The sequence below is a fragment of the Phodopus roborovskii genome, unplaced genomic scaffold (assembly GCF_943737965.1).
Source record: "Phodopus roborovskii unplaced genomic scaffold, PHOROB, whole genome shotgun sequence".
NCBI classification, from domain to species: Eukaryota; Metazoa; Chordata; class Mammalia; order Rodentia; family Cricetidae; genus Phodopus; species Phodopus roborovskii.
In genome coordinates, this window is record NW_026126460.1 from 29,205,572 (window position 1) to 29,227,347 (window position 21,776).

General features: G+C 43.4%; 1 protein-coding gene across 14 annotated transcripts in view; it reads left to right on the forward strand.

Annotated features, from left to right (window-relative positions):
- The first annotated feature begins 1,983 nt into the window (after window positions 1–1,983).
- The window catches only part of LOC127226522 (nuclear body protein SP140), a 68,100-nt gene continuing 48,307 nt past the window's right edge, over window positions 1,984–21,776 (forward strand). For 7 of the 14 annotated variants that reach the window (XR_007834887.1, XM_051190619.1, XM_051190620.1 and 4 more), the window contains exons 1-7: window positions 1,986–2,077; window positions 7,982–8,144; window positions 9,049–9,217; window positions 11,336–11,419; window positions 15,543–15,626; window positions 19,145–19,249; window positions 21,230–21,283. Coding sequence is in view for 12 of the 14 variants with exons in the window: in XM_051190619.1 (XP_051046576.1) it covers window positions 2,046–2,077; window positions 7,982–8,144; window positions 9,049–9,217; window positions 11,336–11,419; window positions 15,543–15,626; window positions 19,145–19,249; window positions 21,230–21,283 (691 nt within the window). In the remaining 2 variants the exon portion in view is untranslated. Of the gene's footprint in view, window positions 2,078–7,981; window positions 8,145–9,048; window positions 9,218–11,335; window positions 11,420–15,542; window positions 15,627–19,144; window positions 19,250–21,229; window positions 21,284–21,776 lie in introns of all 14 variants that reach the window. The other 7 variants (XR_007834888.1, XM_051190626.1, XM_051190616.1 and 4 more) reach the window with 4 other exon arrangements.

Sequence of the window (21,776 nt, forward strand, 5' to 3'; positions counted from 1 at the left end):
AGTGGAGTGACAGGCGGGGGAGGCTAAGGACCGACACTGGGGAGCCTAGGAAGGGGATTTCCACTGTCCTTCTCTGCCCATCTCTATTTCCCTAGTGGCCCCATGCTAACTTTTTTTTTTTTTTTTTGAGGACTGAAATGTTCTCAAACTGGATTGTGGTGAAGGTTATACTGAATAAGTTTGCTAGCAATTGTCAAATTAAAAAAGCCACAGCTGACATGTTTGGCATGCCTAGAATTGGTCAGGGGAAACTATAGGAGAAAATTGAAATAAAAGACAAGCAAGTGAACCCCACCCTACCCCATCCCCCGCAGGTGAAGCCTGTCAGACAGTTGCTGCACAGCCCTTCAAAGATCCAAATGAGCCGGAACTGAGAGTTCTGTGTAACCCTGTCTAATATTTCCCAAAAGTATTGACCCACGAAGAACTCCCTCACGGGACACCCAAGAGAATTCTGTGGCTGTAGATTTGAATCAAGGATAGCCCACACAGGAGAGAGCCCCTCTGCACTTCCTAAGGAGCTACCAATAGTAACCTTCCAGCCATGTACAGTCAGAGCAGCAGGCTTGACCCAGACTATCCCAGGGATGGGGACTGTGGGAGGAGGGTGTGTGTGCGCCCATGAGCATGCTTGTGTGCCAGAAAAGCCCCTCACCCCCAAGGCACCTTTAAAGCAGGAAAAACTATTAAATCAGACAGATGTGAATCAGGACAAAAGATGTTATTCTATGACAAACATACTCAAGGATACAGTAATCATGGCAAAACCTCACCTGTTAATTCACACCAACTGAGAGCCCAGTAAGATTTTATTTTAGCACGGTTTTATAGATATGTAAAATGCATTCATCTAAAGTGATGACTTTAGTGAATTCCACCAAATAACATCATGCCACAATGAAGACATGAGCCACCCCTACCCCAAGGGGGAAAAAAATCCCCCTATTCCTGGCAAAGAAAACCCCTCCCGCATTCCAGTTCTGGGTAACCACAGATCAGCGGTTACCCAGCTAAGTTTGACTGGTATGAAAATGTCATATATATATATAGACTCATGAAATGTACTTTTTGGCCTGCAGTTGGTTTCCTTTGCTCACCACTTGGAACCTGGCGCTTCTGGCAAGGACTTTTTCTCTTTAGCAGAGCTCTGAGCCTTGAACTCTGCGCAGGCCCTCAGCCCCATCACCTTGCCTTTGATGATCTAGTTTGCGTGTATGTCCAGTCCTATGCTTGTTTGTCTTATTTGCATTTTTACTCCTGTTTCATTACCTTCCCACTTCAAACTAGTTTTCTAACTTACAGAATGCGGGGTAGGTGTAAGTGGAAAGGTTATGCAGAATAAATGTAGTGCATCCATATAGCCCTAGCTAGAAACCCCTTCCTCATCCTACAAGAAATCTTTTGTTCTTAAGACCTCGGTGAAACCACTGGAACCCTTTGTTGCCTACGTCAAGGACACTTGCTCAACCTGTTCTGCCTGGATTCTCACTGCCCTCGGTTGAAGGAGGCAGGCTTCTGTTATATTCAGAAGCTCCAACACTTTAGGAAGCCACACTTGCTGACTTTTCCTAGTCTGGGGCTCAAGTATCAGGTCCACCTCCTTGAGCTCTGGCTCACTGGGATTCTGGGACAGCCACAGTCAGAGAGATTGTGGACAACCTACTCCCCCTTGTCCTACCAGGCACCACCCCAGCCACTTCCTTCCAGTACTTCACAGCCAGCTCTCCCCAGAGGACTCTGAGCCCTGAGCTGAAACAGACTCATCCACCTTTCCTTGGAGTGAACCAGGGGTCCCAGGTTTCTAGGGACTTGGGCTCTCTTTGCTCCTCCCCTCTGGGGCAGAGATTGGGTGGGGGCAGGATGTGTGTGCGGGGTGGGGGTGGGGGACAGGGGAGGATGAAGGAACAACACACTAATAGTGAGTGAGTGCAGCCACATCACAGCTGAGCAATTTCACTTTCTATTTCCTTCTGTTTAGAGGGCCCTCTAGGAGTTCTCTCTGCCCTGAGTCAAGTTCAGGGCACCTTCAGGACTGTATAGAGAGGATGGCAGGAAAGGACAAGGGATCCAGCAGCAGGTAAGTCCATTCTCCTCTCGGCCTGTGTGTGTGTGTGTGTGTGTGTGTGTGTGTGTGTGTGTGTGTCTGTGTGTGTGTGTGTGTCTGCTAAGCTGCTAAGATCGATGTTTTTATGAGTTGCTAGGGCCTCCCAGGCTGGGGCCACAAGGCCATGGGTACTTGAGACAATGAGATCACAGGGAATTAAGAACCTGGATAAGCAGTTTTCACTGCCACAGGCTAGCTGTTGGAGTCCTGTGGTTACCCAGTGCACCTCATTTCATTTCCTTGCCCCTGTCACATAGCTGGGCTAACACTGTGTCGACTTCCTGGGAGCTCCTGTAGGAACAGCTGGTTCATTGGGACTCTGACCTCCCATCTCTCCCTCATTATCATTTTAAAAGACAACACTGCCCCCACCCCAAAAAAAGACCATTTAGAAGAAATTCAAACCTGATTCTGTCTGTCACCAACCTTTTCTCAGTCTGTAGTTGGGGACAGTTGAGCTGGGAGTCCATTTGTGTGGTTTAGGTCAGCTCAGGAGTTTGATCACTCAAATGAAGGAAGTGAGAGGTGGTGAAGACCAATGACTAATGGGGAGCGGGTGGGGAGTGGGTGTTGCCTTTAGCCTTCCTTCCTTCCTTTCTTTCTTTCTTTCTTTCTTTCTTTCTTTCTTTCTTTCTTTCTTTCTTTCTCCCTTTCTTTCTTTCTCCCTTCTTTCCTTCCTTCCTTCCTTTCTCCCCCCCCCCATCTGTGCTGGTTACAGAGCTGATTAGAAATAGTTCAAAATCCCTCCCACACACACAAACACACACACACAAACAGTGGGAAGATGCCCAGTGGTTAAGAGTCCATGATACTTTACTAGTGGGCATGAGTTGGGTCCCCAGCATCCATCCTGGGGCTTCCAACTGCCTCTGACCCAACTCTAGGAGATCAGACATCCCCTTATGTCCTCCACAGACACTGCACTTACATGTAGTAAACACACACTGAGACAGACCCATACACATACAATTAAAAAGGAAAACAGAACAATTAAGCCAGAAGTGTATGGAGCTAATCAATCTCTAATGGAGACTCAGTCAAGGCTACTTCTGGTCCTGAAGAAGTCCTAAGAAAGTATCATTTCTCCAGTGAAATTTGGTCAAATCCATTAGTGATACCAACAATTTGATGTCTCTTTTGAGACTGGGATGGCATTAATTAGAAGCTCAATTTCTTTAATACAAGCCTGTTCACATGATCTGTTTTTCAGAGAGTGAGTTTTGGTAGCTTTTGATTTTTTAAAACATTTAGTCATTTTTGTTGCTGTTATTATCAAATCTGCAAATCTAGGGATGGTTGTTTTATTTAGTCTTTGCTGTCCTTTCAATGTAAGAGGAATTTATAGCTTGTGTCTTTTTGTTTATTTTTCTTTGTTAGCCTGAATAGAGATATAATAATAAAAAAGATTAAGATAACAACTTGGCTGCTCTTTCCAAAGGAGTAGTTTTTGGTATGATATATAATCATACCTCTTTGGTATAAGTATAATGCCAACTCATTTTAATTTTATGGGTTCTACTTGAATTTTTATTGCATCATTTGTTTTAATTGGAAGGAAATTGCTTTTCTTATTTTTCCTGATTCTTCAGAAGATTTTCATATAGGCCTCTCAGCTTTTGATATACACATTTAATGCTATACATTTCCTAGCTACTGCCTTTGTTGCATCTCAGTTTTAATTTTTTTTTTTATATTTCAAGGTTTTATAGTGCAGGAGAAAGAGCCACAGTTTTACCTGTCTACACCCATAGTTTTTTTTTTTTTTTAATTATGTTCATTTATTTTTTGTGTGCAGGTGCCACCCAGGCATGTTGAGGTCAGAGAACAACTTTTCTGGAGTTGGTTCTCTTCTTCCAGCATGTGGGTCTTGAGGACCAAATGCAGGTCCTCTCTCAGTATTAGTGCAGGGCCGCTATACACCAGCCCCCAAAGTGGCTCTCTTTTATTTACCACACTAGCCACAGTTTTCAAATGTATTCTGTTTTAACTGTTATATTTAGACCATTCACATTTAGACTGATTATGAACACAGGGTAACATCAACCATGTTTGTAAATATTTTCATTTCATTTTTTTGGTCTTCCTTTTTTTTTTTTAATGCCTTTTGGTTTTAGTCAACAAACATTTTATGATTCTCTTTTCTTTTTTGAATTTCAAAGGACAATTTATTAAGTATAACTCATAATGAAGTTATTTCTTAGGAAGTTGGTAATATCATTAGAAAAACAAGCAATAATTAGTTAAACAGTTACAACAATGCAAGATGTGTTATTCGAGAAAGAGCTATATGCTACAGGTTTCACTATAGCATGTTATGATAAATCAGAATTTATGACCCTTCCAGAGGAAGACGGGGAATATAGAAAGCATGCAATAAAAACAGACTCTTAAATACACCATGATTAGACATGACAGCAGCCAATATTAAATTATTCTGCAGTTTTTCATCAATAAGTGGTTTAAGTAACTTGAGATGTCATTTATATGGCGTTGGCAGCATTTGTCCATTTCGCTGAGTATTCACAAACACTGAAAGATGAGTTTCTTTGACAGGCAAAGAATACTGTGATATGAAAATGTGGAAGGGAAGACGTGCCTGTAAGACAAAGAGGAGTTAGTATAGTTATGTTTGTTGAGTGTATACAAGGATTGAAGAAGAGGATGCATATATATATATATGATTCTTTTCTCATGAATTTCTTACTTTTTTTTCTTTTGTCTTGTTTTGTGTTTGTTTTTTGGAGACTGAAGAAATTTTGTATCTTATGTCTATTTGTTTCTGCTAAACTGTTTTTTTTTTTCTCATTATTTTGTGGCATTTTTAGCTTAGTTTTGACATCTTGGCACTCTTGGGTTTCTGATTAATCTGCTATATTTCTCTAGGTGAGTTACAATATCAAATGTGAAACTTCACTATTTGAATTTACAGAATTTACTGTTTGAAATAATGCAGCTCTAATTCCAGTTTTTGAATAAGTTCACTTATGAGGAGCTGAGTTCAGATCCCCAGAACTCATAAAAGCTTGATGCCATGGTGTGTGTCTTTAACTCCAGAATTAAGGGAACAGACACAGTTGGATCCCAGGAGCTCGCTGGCCAGCTAATCTGGCCGAATTAATGATATTTAGATTCAGTGAGAGACCTTGTCTCAAAAAATAAGGCGAAAGCAATTGGACCCCTCACCCCCACCCCCACTGGGCACATACACACATGAAAACACCCCCCAAACCTCCTTAAGTTTAAGATATGAATTATTGTATAGTTTTGTCATGTTATTACATGTGGAATACAGATTCTTTTTAAAAACACAAATGTTTCTCAAGGTTTTGGTAACATAAACTTTGATATCTTTTGTGTTTGTTTGTTGTGTATCCCTGACTAGTCTGGAGTTTACTATGTAGACCAGACTGCCTTTGAATTCATGGTGATCCTCCTGCCTCCCTCTCCAAAGTGCTGGGATTAAAGGTGTCTGTAACCACACCCCTTCCCCCCCCTAAAAATTATGGAGAATATCCAAAGCTAGCATTTTGGGTTAAATCTAATGAGATTTACCATTAATTATAAATTAAAGCTTCAGACATTCAGAATATTTATCCTTAAAAGTAGTAGCAATGAACTTATCACTATCACAAGAAACATATTTTTAGAGAAAATAACAATATCTTCTAAAATAAAAATAAAGGGAAGGATGTAATCTTGCTTTATCTTCTTGCAAATGCCCTTATTCTCCTGCTTAGGCAAAGTCACCAGACTCCCCTGTTTACTTCTGTGTTTAATCTGCTGCGATGCCACAGCTCAGGGAACCTCCGAGAATCCCTCTGAACACCTTTGGGAGGAGGAAAGAGATAGAGGCCAATCTCAGAATTAGTATGAGAATAGTTTGTCCTCAGTGACAACTGAAAAAGTCTTGTGCAGTGTCAGGGTCCCTCAGGCTACACCCTGAGAGCCACCATTCTCAATTATTTAGCATTTAGGTGACATTTTAAGTGGAAAAAAAAAAAAAGTGACGGTACCAGTTAATGTGCTAGTGTGGATGGGAGGAGCAGAAATGATGTAAATACAGTATTCATGTATGAGATTTTCAAAAAAGATTATGAAATTCTAAAGTAAGCAAAAAGCAAAAAAGAAAAATGAGCCCTATTTTAATTTTTTAGTTTTATTTTTAATTAACTATTTAGGCTAGCATACAAAATGATGGGTCTTATCATGGTGTCTTCATACATATGTATCATATTTTTACTCATCTCCTCCCTCACTTTCAGGAGTTGGTTCTCTCCTTCTACCCTGTGGGTTCCAGGATTGAACTTGCATCATTATACTAGAAGGCAAGCACATTTATTTATGCACTGAACCATCCCACCAGCCCTCCTGCCATTTATTTTGTTGTAGAAATTTGCTGGTACTGATTTATTTTCATTTTTTGAGACAGGGTCTTGCTACATAGCCCAGGCCAGTCTTGAAGTCACTAGGTAAGGGCTAACAAAATGCTTCAGTGGGTAAAGATGCTTCCCGGGCAAGCCAGGCAACCTGAGTTTGATGCCTGGGAAGTCTGGGAAGTGTCCTCTCACCTCTACATGTGCTAATACTATAACAGTACTAATACTAAATAAAGTTAAAAGCTCCAGGCTGCCCTGACTAGAGCTTCCAGGTTGCCATGACTACAGACAGGTGTACTAAGCCCAACTTTCTTGCTTCTGTCATTGCACTATATGCCATAATTTGTTTCCATCTGTGTGCCAGAATGGAGTCAATAACATGAACAAACAACTCCCATGTCTCCTTGGGCTTCTGGGCCTTCCTTTCCTAAAAGATGCTCTCCCTGCACTCTGTCTCTGGGTAGGGAGCAGTGGCCACCTGAGATGTCAGTCAGGCCTGGCAGTGGAGGACAGCATGGTTAAAAAGTGCTGGTTCTGGGCTGCTAGAGAGACCCCATCACTGCAAGGAGATGGGGGATGGGAGAGAAGAAGGCTTATGGAGCAATGGAGGATGAGCTGCACTGTGTGTGTGTGTGTGTGTGTGTGTGTGTGTGTGTGTGTGTGTGTGTTTTCACAGCCCTGAATCAAGTACTTACCAATTTTGCCTTCACACATAAACTGGAAGAAGAGGGTATTTTGTTTGTTTGTTTATCTGTTATTGTTGTTTTGTTTTTCCTTTTACCCAGAAGTCTGTAGATTTTGTTCCAGTTTCATTTCTGTTGCTGTGATAACATGTGATAACATACCCTGACATAAAGTGACTTGAGCGAGAAAGAACTTATTAGCTCACAGGTCCATGTTAGAGTCCATCATTGCAGGGAAGTCTAGGACTTGAAGGAGGTAGTCATATCCACAGTCAGGAGCAGGGAGAAGTGAATGCAAGAGTGCCTGTCAGTGCTCAACTTGTTCCCTACACTTAATGCTGCCGAGGATCCCCTACCTAGGAATTGGTGCCTCCCACAGTGGGCTGGATCTTACCATATTCATGAAGCATAATGAAGACAACCCTGGACAGATGTACCCATAGACCACCTTAATCTAGACAGTCCTACAAGACTCACTCAATCCCAGATTATTTTAGAGTATGTCAGGTTAACAATTAAAACTAATCATGTTGGCCGTGGTGGAGCATGATTTGAATCCCAGCACTCAGGAGAGGCAGGTGGATCACTGAGGCTAGCCTGGTCTATATAGCAAGGTCCAGACAAGCCAGACTTACAGGCTGTCTCAAACAAATAAAACCCAAAGCATCACAACTTGCACCACGATTTTAGATGTTTAAAGTTTCAATTTTACTTCAAAAGTTTTCTTTTAGAGGACCATCCATCATGCCAGAAATTATTCAGCCATTGGTAGCATCTTATAAGCTAGTTTATGCTTCTATATGGAATCTGTCCCCTAGGTCAACCACTGAAGATGAGAGCAAAGAGGAGTCAGCTGAGTATGGGCTCATTTTCAAGCGCTTCAAAAAAAATAAGGTGGAAATCGCAAGCGCCATCACAAAGCCATTTCCTTTCCTCATGAGTCTGCGAGACCATGACTTCATCTCTGAGGAGAAGTTCCAGGTGAGTGAGGAGAATGAACTCAGCCCTGACAGTAGGCCTGCCCCACATTGTATTATGCTGAGCCTGTGGATGATGCCAACAGGCTGAAGGGCCTCCAGGGAGGAGGGACCTTCCCTTCTTGGAAGTCAGAGGTGACATGAGAAGCAGGCGTCACAGGGAACGCTCATATCCATCTCTGGTGTAACCAAGGCTGAGGTACCTGGTGACAGAGGATGGATAGAAGTGGGAAAGCTCTAAAAGGCAGAGCACCCCAGGTTAACATGTGCAGTGTAACATCTGAAACTAGGGTGTGGGTGGACATGTCCAAGCTGGGCTTCCTTACAACCTGCTTATTCCAAATTCTGGAGCCTGAGCGTTAAGAAAGCCACAGGCAGTTGGATCAAGTGAAGCTAGAACCGGAAGTCGTGCTTGCTTCTCTCCTAACTGTTCCTTGTTCCTCAGGCACCGCTGAGGCCCTAGAATGTAGTAAAGGTCAGTGATGGGGTCCCCTGGGCACAATGAAGACAAGCCTTCTCTTCTTTGTGCGAAGTCTTTGCCTTGTGGCCAGGATGCTAACTTGGTTGCCTTGAGCCCTGCCGACTAGGTCAGTCTCTGGGGAGTTACTGTTTGGTCCCCAGACAGCCTCTCATGGCCTGTTACAGCCACCGTGGAGCATCTTGGCTTGGCTCTTACAGACACATCATTGGATTACTTTCCAGAATACTATTTCCTGTCAATGGTGTGTGAGTATCAGAGATGCTCTTGGACAAGCACGGGTCGTCATTAGAGAGGACATGTAAGATATCACCTGATATCCACAAAATGCAGATACTTCAGAAGCAATCAAACGGTGTTGGAATCACTCTAAGCCTCTCTTCTAATTCATGAATCCATTATAACATAATTTCCACTCAATATTTTTAAGATTTCTAGAAAAAAATGTGAGAACCCGGATGCAGTGAGAAATGAGGTGTATGACATCCTCTGCGACCTGCAGAAGGACTTTAGCCTGTCCCTTCTGGAAGTGATCTTCAGCCCAACACATCTGAAGGCCTACCCAGACTTAAATGAGACTGTAAAAATCTTCCGAGATGGTAACTATAGCTCTAACCTACTTCTGGGAATTCAAGACAATTTCATTCATTAACTTAATCACTCATTCTTTTTTTCCGTGATAGCTGACATATAACTTATTGAGGGACTATGACATGCTAAGCATAGGGGTAATGTAGGAAATCAGGAGCTCACACATAGGCCAAGTAACACAGAAGTGAATGTTTAGCCCACACCCGAGTTTCATGCTATAAAACACACTACGAATGGTGAGCTTTCTTAAGAGGAGCAGGTTCTCTTAAACTTGCAGACATGTCCAACAGTCAAAATATGTCCTTCGTATCAGAAAATGTATCATTCGGTGGAGTCCTATATCAACTTCCTTCTCTGAAGAATAGAAAAATTACAAGGGAAGCCCAGCATGGGCCCAGGTACCAGGGAGGACAGCTTGTGTCAACTTAGAGTATGAAAAGAGAGTGGGCTTTTAGAACCAAGGGGCTGGCTCCCTGAAGTCAGCAGGTCCTGGGTAGAGCAGCCTCTGTAGCTCCCACTGGTCCTCTGTGGTCTCACCCTTCCTGCTTTCGTCCCTCTAAAGCCTCTCTCTTCCAGAAGGAACACCAGCATCAGACTTCTTGTGAACAATGTTTCTGTATTTCTTGGTCTTTTCCTTTTCCCTCATGTCCTCTGGGGTCTTGTCTCTCCATCTGTATCACTGTATGACTTGGTCACCTTGAAGTGCAGGGTTGGTATTTCCCTCCTCACTTGCCACCCGAGGGTCATTGGCTGTCTCTTCCTGTGTCGCCTTTCAGAGCGTAGTTTTTCATTTCACTCCACCCATCTTGCCTGGAGAAGCACTGCATCCTTTTCAGGTCTGTATTTCTCTGTAACCAATGTCTTAACTTCCCTCTCCCCCTCCCTCCTCCCTTCCTCTCCCTCCCTTCCTCTCTCTAAAACTTACTTATACAGAAGTCCCTTGCCTTTCCTGCCATAGCCATGTCGCTTATAAATGTTTTCTACCTTTGCTTTAACTTAAAATTGGCTTTCACTTTCCTCTGACAATTTTGAGGAGATACAAACCGTGATTGCTATGCTGCCTGCTCCCCCCGCCACTGCCTGCCGTCTCTAACTTCCCAGGGTACCAGAAGGAATAGGAGGTTGCACAGAAACTCCAGAGTCCAGTGTGCACCTGGACAGAGCACCCTGAGATGCAGTTTAGCTCACAGTTGAGATCCCTAATTGCTTTTTTTCCCCCGCTTTCTCGCTGGTTCATGTCTCCTTCTATTACCCGCTCTGCATGGAAACAGCAGCCCAGCTGAGGTTCATCACCCACAGAAGCCTGTTGAGCAGGCTAGTTACAGCTTGCTAAAACCTTCTTTTTATATTGAGTGGTTACTCAAGGAGTTTCTGCAAATCGATTCATTTATCTCCACAAGCTTGAAAACAGAGGGACAAATTCTGCTTCATTCCATGTTATATGTTAAGGAAATGCATAGACATGTGTAACTTTGTCAGGCCAAAGTCAAGCAGGAGCAAAAGCTAGCCTTCCCATCACCCTCCCTATGGAGGGGAGGGGGAATAGGATGGAAGGGTGTGAGGGAGGGAGGGAGAGGGAACTGGGATCGATATGTAAAGTAAGAAAAAAGTTATAAAAATTAAAAAAAAAATAAAAGCAGGACACACTGTGGTGATGATGTCTGAGGTTGGCAGAAGTTCGGGGTGGCCAGGAGCACTGAACAGTGTTCTCATGGGAGACCTCAGGGACATGAGGAGTGTGATGAGCCTGATACAAAGGAAAAACAGAGAGAGATAATAGATTGGAGCCTGTTCCATGGAGATGAGATCTCTAGCGTCAAAGGAAGCTCAGAGGTACAACTAGGATGAGCTAAAGAACATTGAGATCAACAAAGCAGAAAAGGACTGAGGCATGTGGGATGCCTTCTGTTGTAGAAGAACTGCATTGGGGTCCAAAAGATGAGAAGAAATTGCCAGGGATGAGCAGAGAGAAAAGAGATAGAGCACAGCTCTGAGTGGGTGGGGGTGAGCATTTCAGACAAGGTGAAGTAATTCACCTGTGTGCTGAGGGCCAGCATTCAGTAAAAGTGCATGGAGATCTTTGCCTCATCACTGTCTGATTCAGTCATTGTCATGTTTCTCTTCAGTTTCCAACAATCACAGGACTCTCCATAGGATAAATGGAAGACACACTGAAGAGAGGCCCGGACTGCCAGAAGTTGTTAGAGAAGGTGATTATGTTCTTAGATTACAAATTACCTCACTGAATCAGTATTCTTGTCTTTACCCTTCTCTCCTCATCACACACACACACACACACACACACACACACACACACACACACACACACACATTTTTGTTCAGCTTGTGGTTGTTGACCCCAGTGGGAGACAAGAAGGGAAGGAGTTGAATCTCTTAACAGAAGAGCTCCTGGGTAATTAAAGGATGCAAAGTCATAAAAACGAAGATTAGAGGCAGGGATAGGAGATTCCTAGCAGACTTGAGTTTATCTAAATCAACCTGGCTTTGCATATAGTCATGTGTCACTCAATAATGGCAATGAATTTCTGAGAAACGTGCTTTGAGGTGAGTTCTTTATTTCGTTGACACACTGTAGAGTGCCCTGCCACTAATGATCCCAGTTATCAGGTCACTGCCCATATCAGCCTATGTGATGTCTATCTTATATGTGATCCATCCTGGGCTGAAATGTCATCAGGTGTCACATGAATGTATTCTCAGAATGGAGTTTGATAAGAAAGTGAAAATTTTAAACATGCTTGCTGGAGGTCACATAGGAACAACAAAATGTGGCATTAAGTGAAATGCAGCGGAAGGGGGTATAAAAATAAATAGATGATTGGACAAGAGGTAAAACCTTGTATATAGAGAAAAAGACAGAAATGGAAAGATATTGGAAACAATCAGCAAGAGAAAGTCAAATCAATAAGCTCCATAAACAGACGCATGGTATAGAGACAGCAGTGTGGGAAGATGGTGTTGGAGACGGGAAAAGGAGATGGGGCCAGGTAGGTTGCTCAAAGAGATTTGTAAATCTTGGAGGTGCAAGCATGCTCACTTTAAGGCAGCAACTTGACACTCTGTCAGAGTCCAACCCATTTACATCAGGATGTATTCAGGTCATTACCAAACTATCTTTCATGGTTTTCCTTTCTTCAATGTCCCAGATACCCTCTTTACAAATGGTTGGAGGAAGAAAATCATAAGTACAGAATGTGATACAAATTCAGTGACCTATTTTCTAAGTAGCTTTATCTCTCAGTCATCACAGAGAAGAACCTCCATTCCTTTTACCTCCTTCCCTGTTCAGCAATCTGTCATCCATGAATCCACTCACTTATGTACCAATACAACCATCTAGCCACTCATCTACTGCCAGTCTATTCATTCATCTATCCACCCGTCTATTGACTCACCCACATACATCCATTCACCTCCCTATCTATCTATCTATCTATCTATCTATCTATCTATCTATCTATCTATCTATCCATCCATCCTTCTAACCATCCATTCTTTTCTTCTACCCCTCCCCACAGATGGCCAGATTATGTTCAGCTTTTGAATTGCTTTCAGGAGACATAAGTGATATAGAAGTCTGATTTCAGACTGGTTAAGATTTTGCTGAGTACAGACCATACACCAAGAGAGGGAATTTGAGAACTCTGGATGGAGCCATCAAATCTTGAGCTCTGAGTGGCTGCCAGTTTTATCTACATAGACATGGAACCCTAACATCACCATGTGGAGGACACTGCTGAGGAGGACTGGTCACCTTTAGCTACTTTCCCTTTGGTTGGGCTAGTATAGACACGATGAGTACAGCTGAAACTGAGACTTTGGAAGAGGACTTGGAGAGGGAATCTACTCCTTTGTCTACAGTGAACAAAGACTTCATGACTTGAAAGGATGATGAAACAGAATATACAGAAAGGGCAGGAATGAAATGTTTGCATTCAAATTTAATTTGGAAAAAAAAAAATCAGAAACAGCAAGCTAACTAGAGAAAACAGACTAAGCTAGAGAAATGAGAACAATGTGGCGGGGCGGGAGCGGGAGTTAGTCTCAGTGATAAAACTAGAGTTTAAAATGTGAAGAAAATTATGTAAAGGGGAGTGTGTGAGAGTCACCATCCCTACATACAGAGAAAAGACAGAGGAGAATGGATTAAAAAAATAGTAGAAGGCATTTGCTGCCAAGCTCGATGACCTGAGTTCTATCTCCAGGACTCACATGAAGGAGAGAGAGCTGATTCCTACTAGTTGTCTTGTGACCTCCATGTATGTGTCACATTATATGAGGCACTCCTGTAGTGAGATAGTTCTGTGACACTGACCACGCCCATTGGGGGGTGGAGCCATGGGCGGATACACTCCCCTATTCCAAAATAAGCATGACAGTGACACTAACAACAACAAAATTTTAATTCAGTTGAGAGCAAAAATTATCCTCAAGGAAGAGAGAAAAAGGGACTGAGTTACCAGCCAAAACCAACTTCTGGCTTAAGGTGAATTCATTAGTTGTGAGTTTTCAGATTGGGTTGTCCCCAGTTTTTAAAGTAATTTGGAAAACATGCAAGGGTGACCAGTCTCTCCCAGGCATTCTTATCTATCTGCTCGGGTCTCTAAGTTAATGATCCCCAAACACAAACCTGCAGACTTGCCTGTCAACCTCCTCATCTGCATGCCTGAATGTCTTCCTGCAGCTGCCTCAGAGACTTCTCTATCCAGATGTTTTTCAAGAACATCAGTGTGAGACGCTTGCAAAATTGCATGTGATATCTGTCTTGACAGCAAGCCTGCCTCCTCGGTCTCTGTCTTGGCATGGGACACTGTTTCTCCATTCTCAAGCAGGGTTGTTACTGACTGCCCCTTCCCAGTGTAAATCAGTCTTCCATGCATCACCCCTGTCCACTTTCTCCTTTTCCAACAGAAACACCAAATCAGATCTCTCGTTCTTATTTTAGGTATTGAGTGTTTTGCCTGCATCTGTCTGTCTGTCTGTCTGTCTGTCTGTCTGTCTTCTGTCTATCTATCTATCTATCTATCTATCTATCTATCTATACCACATACTTGATTTGTGTCCAAAGAGGTCAGAGGAGGGTGTTGAATCCCTTGGTCCCGAAATTGCAGTCAGTTGTGAGCTTCCATGTGGCACAGGGAATCGAATTTGAGTCTCCTGGAAGAGCAGCAGACCCTCTTAACCACGCAATCCTCATCTTTCCAGCCCCGCCCCCTCCACCACATCAGGTTTCTTGTTTCACCTTAGCACCACAGAAACAACTGTTTCTGTCTTGTTCCATCAAATTCATCATCTCCAATTCAACCAGACAATCAGACTTGAGGTGGGCACACCTTACTCTCTCTCCCCTTCAGTCCAACAACTTCCTGCTATTGTGAGGATTGAGTCCATCTTCCTCCCTAAAGTTTCTGACTTCCTGTCTGCCTCTTTTGTTCTTCAAGAAAATAGTTTATATAAAAGTTCCTTAGTTCCTTTGATTCTCTGGTCCTTCTTGGATCCTTTATCTTTTGTGTGAGACAGGCAGAAATATTTGTGACTCCTGTTTGGAATAACCTGATTCTTATGGGTAGAATATGTGGATTCTTAATTTTTTATTTTTTAAATTAACTTTTATTTAAATTAAAAACAATCTTATTTTACATGCCAATCCCCAGTTCCCTCTCCCTCCTGTCTTCCCATTCCCCCCACCCTCCCTCCTTGGGATTCCCCCCAATCCCACCCTCCTTTCACTTCTGGGGGTGGTGGTGGGTTCTTTATTCATGTTGAACTAGCAGTCACTGGGAAAAGACAGGGTGTTGCTCTTCTCACTGTGTTACAAGATAGCTTGTACTCCTGACTCCAACTGAGCTAACTGAGCTCCCTCTGCATAACTTGTTGTATCTTTGTTTCCCTTCAGCACGCTGTAGTCCCAGAAATACCCCAATGACTGGTGAACAGGCGGAGGGGATGCATAGCCTCTCACAATGCAACGGAGATGGTCAGCTAGTGAACCTGTGAGAGAAAGTCCCTTCCCCCACTTATCCTGTTCTTTATATCCTCAGAGAGAAGAAACCATAGAGGCAGCAACAAGGGTCTGAGAGAAAAGGGGGAAATAAAATGTGCAGAGAGGGAACCGATGGGTGGCCAACGTTCTGACTCTGGTGGCAGAGAAGGAGTCATGTCAGCCTCCCCTTCAGAGTCCCAAAACAGAAGAAGCATTCATTCTAGGAGACACTAAGCCAGTTTGACCTTCTTGGCTATCTCAGATGGCTTCTCCTGCTGTGATTTTCCTTGGCCATGTGAGTCCACCAGGCCTTTCATTCTTTTCTACAGAGGGAAGTAGTTCTCATGAACGAATGTTAGATGGACAAGAGCCCCAGGATGACTTATCCTCATCACCGCTGAGACCACAAGCAGGTGAGCAAGGGGTGTGCTGTGTGGTCTTCAGGGGTTCTTGGGGCTGAATTCTGAGCTGGTTTTCCTGCTGTGTTTGCTCTCCGCACATCATGATGTTCAGGCCCTGGCTAATGTTCTTCATATTTGCCCATGGCATTCTGGGGGGATTCAAGTAGGAAAAAAGTGTTACTTGTAGTTAGGTGCTCACATATCACTTTAGGAGGAATGTGCTGGGCCAGACAATACTTGTTGCCTTTGTCTTTTCAAAACCACTTAGCCCATCGAATATTGAACCCATAGGACAATTTCTTGCTCTCATCTCTCAGTCTCCATGGAAATCAAGAAGCTTATAATTTCTATGCAGGTTGATCATTTTGTGTTTTTCATAAACTTGCTAAAATGCTCAAAGAGGGCTGGAGAGATGGCTCCACTGTCAAAGGCTAGGCTCACCAAAAATATGAAGCACTCAATGAGGAAATAGTGGATCATCTGGTGGATGTATTTTAATGAAACCCAAAGCTATATGATCAATATATTTCATGTTATTTGGATTATATACTCTTCCTACACTCTTTGATACATGTGTCATCCCTTTATTCTTAAAGCTCTTAAGACTTTGCTCGGGGGGGGGGGGATCATTACAGTTTTAGCTCTCTAGAAACATAAGAGTGAATAAGTTGCTGGCATGTTACAGAACTTGACAAAGACAAGGAGCTAAGAGGTCCAGTTTCTGGATGGTTCTACCTGGAATCAAGATTTGATGATGGTTAGGTTCCTATGATCTGAACCCAAAGTGCAAGTTCAAGGGTCTTTGGCTAATCAGGGGAGCCTGCTAGGGTTTAGTGGAAAGAGGCTCTAGTTAGCAAACAGGGATGCTTAGGGAGAGGAGAAGAAAAACCATTGCAGAGAATTAGAAAGTGTGTGGATATATTACATGAGATAGGGGAGACCCAGAAGAATCGAGCTAGGAAATATGAACACAATGGCAATACAAAATGTAGTGCATACTGCAGAGATGAAGACAGATGATGAAGAAGACAGTAAACGCCAGGGAGAGACAGTGAGACTACCATGATTAGGCGAGGCACTTTGGGGAAGGGATGGGGCCTTTGTCTACGTCACACCTAGTCGGGCTGCTGGCTCAGACCGATTACACAAAGACAGGTGCGGGCAACACATTTCAGGACCTCTGAATGACGTCTGTGTTTGCTTAGCCTGGCAGTTCCTTTTTTCTAAGTGATCTCAGCCTCATGGTTTGTCAAAGAAAGCCATGTTTCCCAGAGAATGGTCTGCAGTGACAGCTACTGGTGGGAACATGAGAACACTGGAGACTTTCTCCCTTGTTTTATAAAGTTACCTGACAAACATGTGAAGTCCCTCCATCGTGAAGTGGATGGAGTGAGATCCTGCCGTTTATTAGGTGCAAGAGGTAGAGTCATTATGAGAGTGCCAGGAGGAAGTGTAAGTTCCTCCTTTGACTCTGAGGGAAGGACCCCATGCTAAGTGGAAAAAGGATGCTTGGTTATAAGGGTGAACAGTGTGTTGCCCTGTGTGGAGCACTGGGCTTCCTGAGAGAAACAGAGGCTAAAAAGGGATGTGTGATTGTTTCCATGACAGTATTTGACTCGAAACTACATACACAATGAGAGAAATGTCTTATTACATAGACTGACAAGTCACCATGTGTCTTTGTGAATGTCCCAAGATAGAGTAGGACCAAGAATCTTTGCACAGTTTGGCCACCGACTGGTGGATCCACACTTATTATCTTTTGAGATCTACTTGGCTTGGGGACTTGTTAGACCTTTGTTTCCATCTGTTGGGGGAGGTGTCATTATCTTCCAATATTCAGAAAGAATGGGAGAACCAGAGGCAGACACAAGATAAAGACTTTAAAAGTTGATGAGACAAAATAAAGCAAGAATAAACAGAGAGAATATTTGCTAAATGCTATACCTACGAATCAAGATAGCAATTTATATTTATTTATTTTACATAATAAGCACAGTTTCTCCTCCCTCCTCTCCTTCCATCCCATCCCCCACTTCCCTTCTTCACCCCCCCCCACTCTTCCTCTATCTCCATAGAAGGGGTAAGGCCTCCCATGGGAGTCAATAAAGCATTACATACCAAGTCAAGGCAGGACCTGCCCCCCCTCCCCCTGCATCAAGGCTGGATGAGGCATCCCACCACAAGGAATAGGTTCTAAAGAGCCAGCTCACACAGGCACAGGTCCTGGTCCCACTGCCAGTGGCCCCACAAAAGACCAAGCTACACAATGGTCACCCAAATGCAGAGGGCCTAGGTCAGTTCCATGTCAGCTCCCTAGCTATCTGTCCAGAGTCTGTGAGCTTCCCCAAGCTCAGGTCAGCTGTCTCTGTGAGTTTCCCCAACATGATCTTGAAGGCTCTTAGAAAGCAACTTCTTTATACTGAATTACACGTGCATCTTTGACTAACATAGCTCAGAAATAAGAGCATAATGAAACAAGTTGCTGTTGAGACTGAGTCTCTTGGCAGTGGTTTGGGAACACCATCTGAGTTGTGCACAAGAGGTCTAGAATTTGCACCTGCAGGGCACTACCAGCAAGTCTTCAGATGACCTGGTGGGATACTTAGAAGCTAGAGACCATCACTCTCAAGCCTGAAGCTGACACTTGCTAAGTGAAGGCCCTGATGGGAGTGGGAGGAGACACTGTGCTCAAAGCACATGGCTCCTAGGCTACAGCTTGTTTCACCTGGAGCCTTGAGAAGCAGGTACCAGCTTGCAGAAGTGCTTAGCACAGGCTGCTATGGGGCCATCAGCCAAGCATCTGGAGAGTGACTGCTGCCGATTGGCTGGGTTTCAAATTTGAATCACTGCTCTGACTGGCTAGATTTCAGAAACATGTTTAGCGATTAGGCAGTCATTGGCTAATTTGGGACAGGTTCGAAACTCACAAAACTAGCGAAAGTCATCCTTTTCTGTTTTCAAAGAAAAGTTTTTTTTTTTTTTTCTTCATTATGGAAGATAAGAACCTTAAACATTTCCTTACAGCTACATGCAGCAAATTAAAGGTGGGAAAATGGAAAATAATGTACCTGGTGAAAAGACAAGAGTTCTAATTGTCCTTGGGTGTGATTGTTAGAACAGCTTCTGTTCGTTTCTTTGCTTCCCCAGAAAATACTTCATCTGCCGTTCAGTTCAGAATCTAGCTAGCTCGCCGTGCCGTCAGAGAGCAGTGGGGGCTCTCATTTGTCTCTGTTTCAGGATCCACCGACAGCCATTTTTTGGTTAGAATTGCTATCCAGAGTGCTAGACCACCAAGTGGACAATGAAAGGGGCTAGAAGAGCGTGCTTCTGGCCTGCTGTTCCACGACAGACAAAGGCTATCCAGGAAAATTAGTTGGCACCATGTCTGTAACTGAAACATAAAGAAAGCATGTACGGGTACAGCCCAGAGGCAGACTGCTTGCCTAGCACAAGTGGGGCTCTGAGTTTGGTCCCCAGTATTGCGAAATTAAATAACAAACAAACCAACACCCACAATTTTGATCCAGGAGCAGAACAATCCACGAATGACAGCAAGATGTGTTCCTGTGTCCTGTGTTCCCCAGCACGCAAACCAGAAGACCAAGAAGCAAGGATGGGAAACAGCCAAGCAAGTAATTAATAAATAAGGCTGAGCAAGGGTCATGGGTTAGGTTATGGCTCAGGGAATACTACAGCCTCCAGCTTGTGGTCCAGTCCATCCCTAGTTCTTTGCATTTGCCCAATGGGAGCTGGAGAGAAGCAAGAACCCTTTACAGAGCCACGTTTAAGAGGATGGAGTTGGTTGCTTTCATGTGGATGAAGTAGAAGAAATTCACTCTTAAAACTGGTTCCTATCTATGTCTGAGATCCATATATGAGTGAGTACATACTGTGTTTGTCCTTTTGTGACTGGGTTACCTCACTCAGGATGGTTCCTTCTAGTTCCATCCATTTCCCTTCAAATTTCAGGATTCCATTATGTTTTTCCGCTGAGTAGTACTCCATTATGTAAATGTACTATATTTTCTCCATCCATTCTTCATTTGAGGGGCATCTAGGTTGCTTTCTGGTTCTGGCTATTATAAATAATGCTGCTATGAACATAGTTAAACAGATGTCCTTGTTGTATGAATGTGCATCTTTTGGGTATATGTATAAGAGTGGAATTACTGGATCTTGAGGTAGACTAATTCCCATTTTCCTGGGGAATCGCCATACTGAAAAGCTAGGAAACAAGGATGACCCTAAGAGAGACATACATGTTCCCCCGGAGAAGGGAGATATCCAGAGCAAATTGGGAGCATGGAGAGAGGGGAGAGGGAATTAGGAGAAAGAGAAGGGGAGAGGTGGGCATGAGGGAATAGGAAGATTGAGACAGGGAAAGAATAGAGGAGAACAAGAAAAGAGATACCATAATAGAGGGAGTCATAGATTTAAGGAGAAATCTGGCACTAGGGAAATGTCTAGAGATCTACAAGGATGAACCAAACTAACAATCTAAGCAATAGTGGCGAGGCTACCTTGATAATGAGATTGATGACTACCTTATATGTCACCCTAGAGCCTTCATATAGTAGCTGATGGAAGCAGAAGCAGACAACCACAGCTAAGCACTGAGCTGAACTCCTGGAATCCAGTTGCAGAGAGGGAGGAGTGATGAGCAAAGGGGTCAAGATCAGGCTGGAGAAACTCACAGAATCAGCTGACCTGAACAAGCGAGTGCTCATGCACCCTAGTCTGATAGCTGAGAAACCAGCATAGGACCAACCCAGACCTCCAGAATGTGGATGTTACTTAGGAGGACTGGGCAGTCTATGAGGCCTCTAGTAATGGATCAGTATTTATCCTTAGTATACAAATAGACTTCTGGAGCCCATCCCACATAGAGGGATACTTTCTCAGCCTAGACACATGGGGGATTGCCTAGGCCCTGCCCTAAATGATATGACAGACTTTGAAGACTCCCCATGGAAGGCCTCACCCTCCCTGGGAGCAGAAAGGGGATGGATGGGATGGGGCTTAGTGGGGTGGGGCAGAGGAGGATGGAAGGGTGAGGGAACTGTGATTGACATGTAAAATAAGCTTGTTTCAAGTTTAAACAAACAAACAAAAAACAACTGGTACCTATCTTGTTTACTACCTTGATGTACTGAACGGTACCTATTGTTCCCTGCCACCCAAGACAGCAGGTGAATGTCTGCAGCCAGATAATGCAGTTGTTTTGTCGTGGCCTAAGGAAGGAGTGTGAACGTGCTTCTGGTGAGGAGGAAAGAGTTTAGGCAAACTGTTTTCAATCCACTGTGGATTTCAACCAGAGTCCTCCAGAGTGTCACATAATTAATTAGGGCTTGGCCAGAAAATATCCTACAAAATTGTTATTTTATCCATGCAAAAATGAGTTAAGATTTAAAATGTCCCCTGGGGGGGCAAAAATGCCCAGGGCCCTCCCTGGACTCCTAGTTCTCAGTTTGGCAGCCTTAGGTACCTCTACAAGGAGGAAAGGAATAATAGTCCAAACCCCTAGGCAAGCAAGGCCTTTATAGAGTGATTGGTCCTAAGATTGTAACTTGTACTTGTTATTTCTTCCCTCATTGCTATTTATTGTTTTCTAGATACCGTGGAGACTGGGAACAACACTACTGTAGGAAAATCCCAGGGGAAGAGAAGTAAGGAAACGAATGAGAGTTTATATGCTTTCCATGTCACTGATAAGTTATCTACTGCTCGAATTATTATTGTTATTGTGTGTGACAATGGGGTAGACTGTGGTGACCTCCCCTGAGTTCCTCCTTGCCCTTGGAACCTGTTATATTAATGACAAAGACATGCCACACATATGGTTAAGGTAGGACCTTGATGGGGAGCATTGTCTTTGACTGTTGGTGTAGGGGTGGCCACTCTGATTTTATGGGTCTGAAGAAAAGTGGAACCTTTCTTAGATGCAGAGAGAGGAAGTGGAGAGCTCTCTGGAGAAAAACATACACTCATTCAGCTTATACTGGCTTGAGTATTTGAATATATGGCCATTAACTAGGGTTTAATGTCTTTTGCAGTTCTTATTTAAGATAAAATGTAAAGTGGAAGACAAATCCTAAGCACACCCTTTGGTGAACCCTGCTAATTGCATTATTTTTACAATAAAAACCTTATGGGGACACG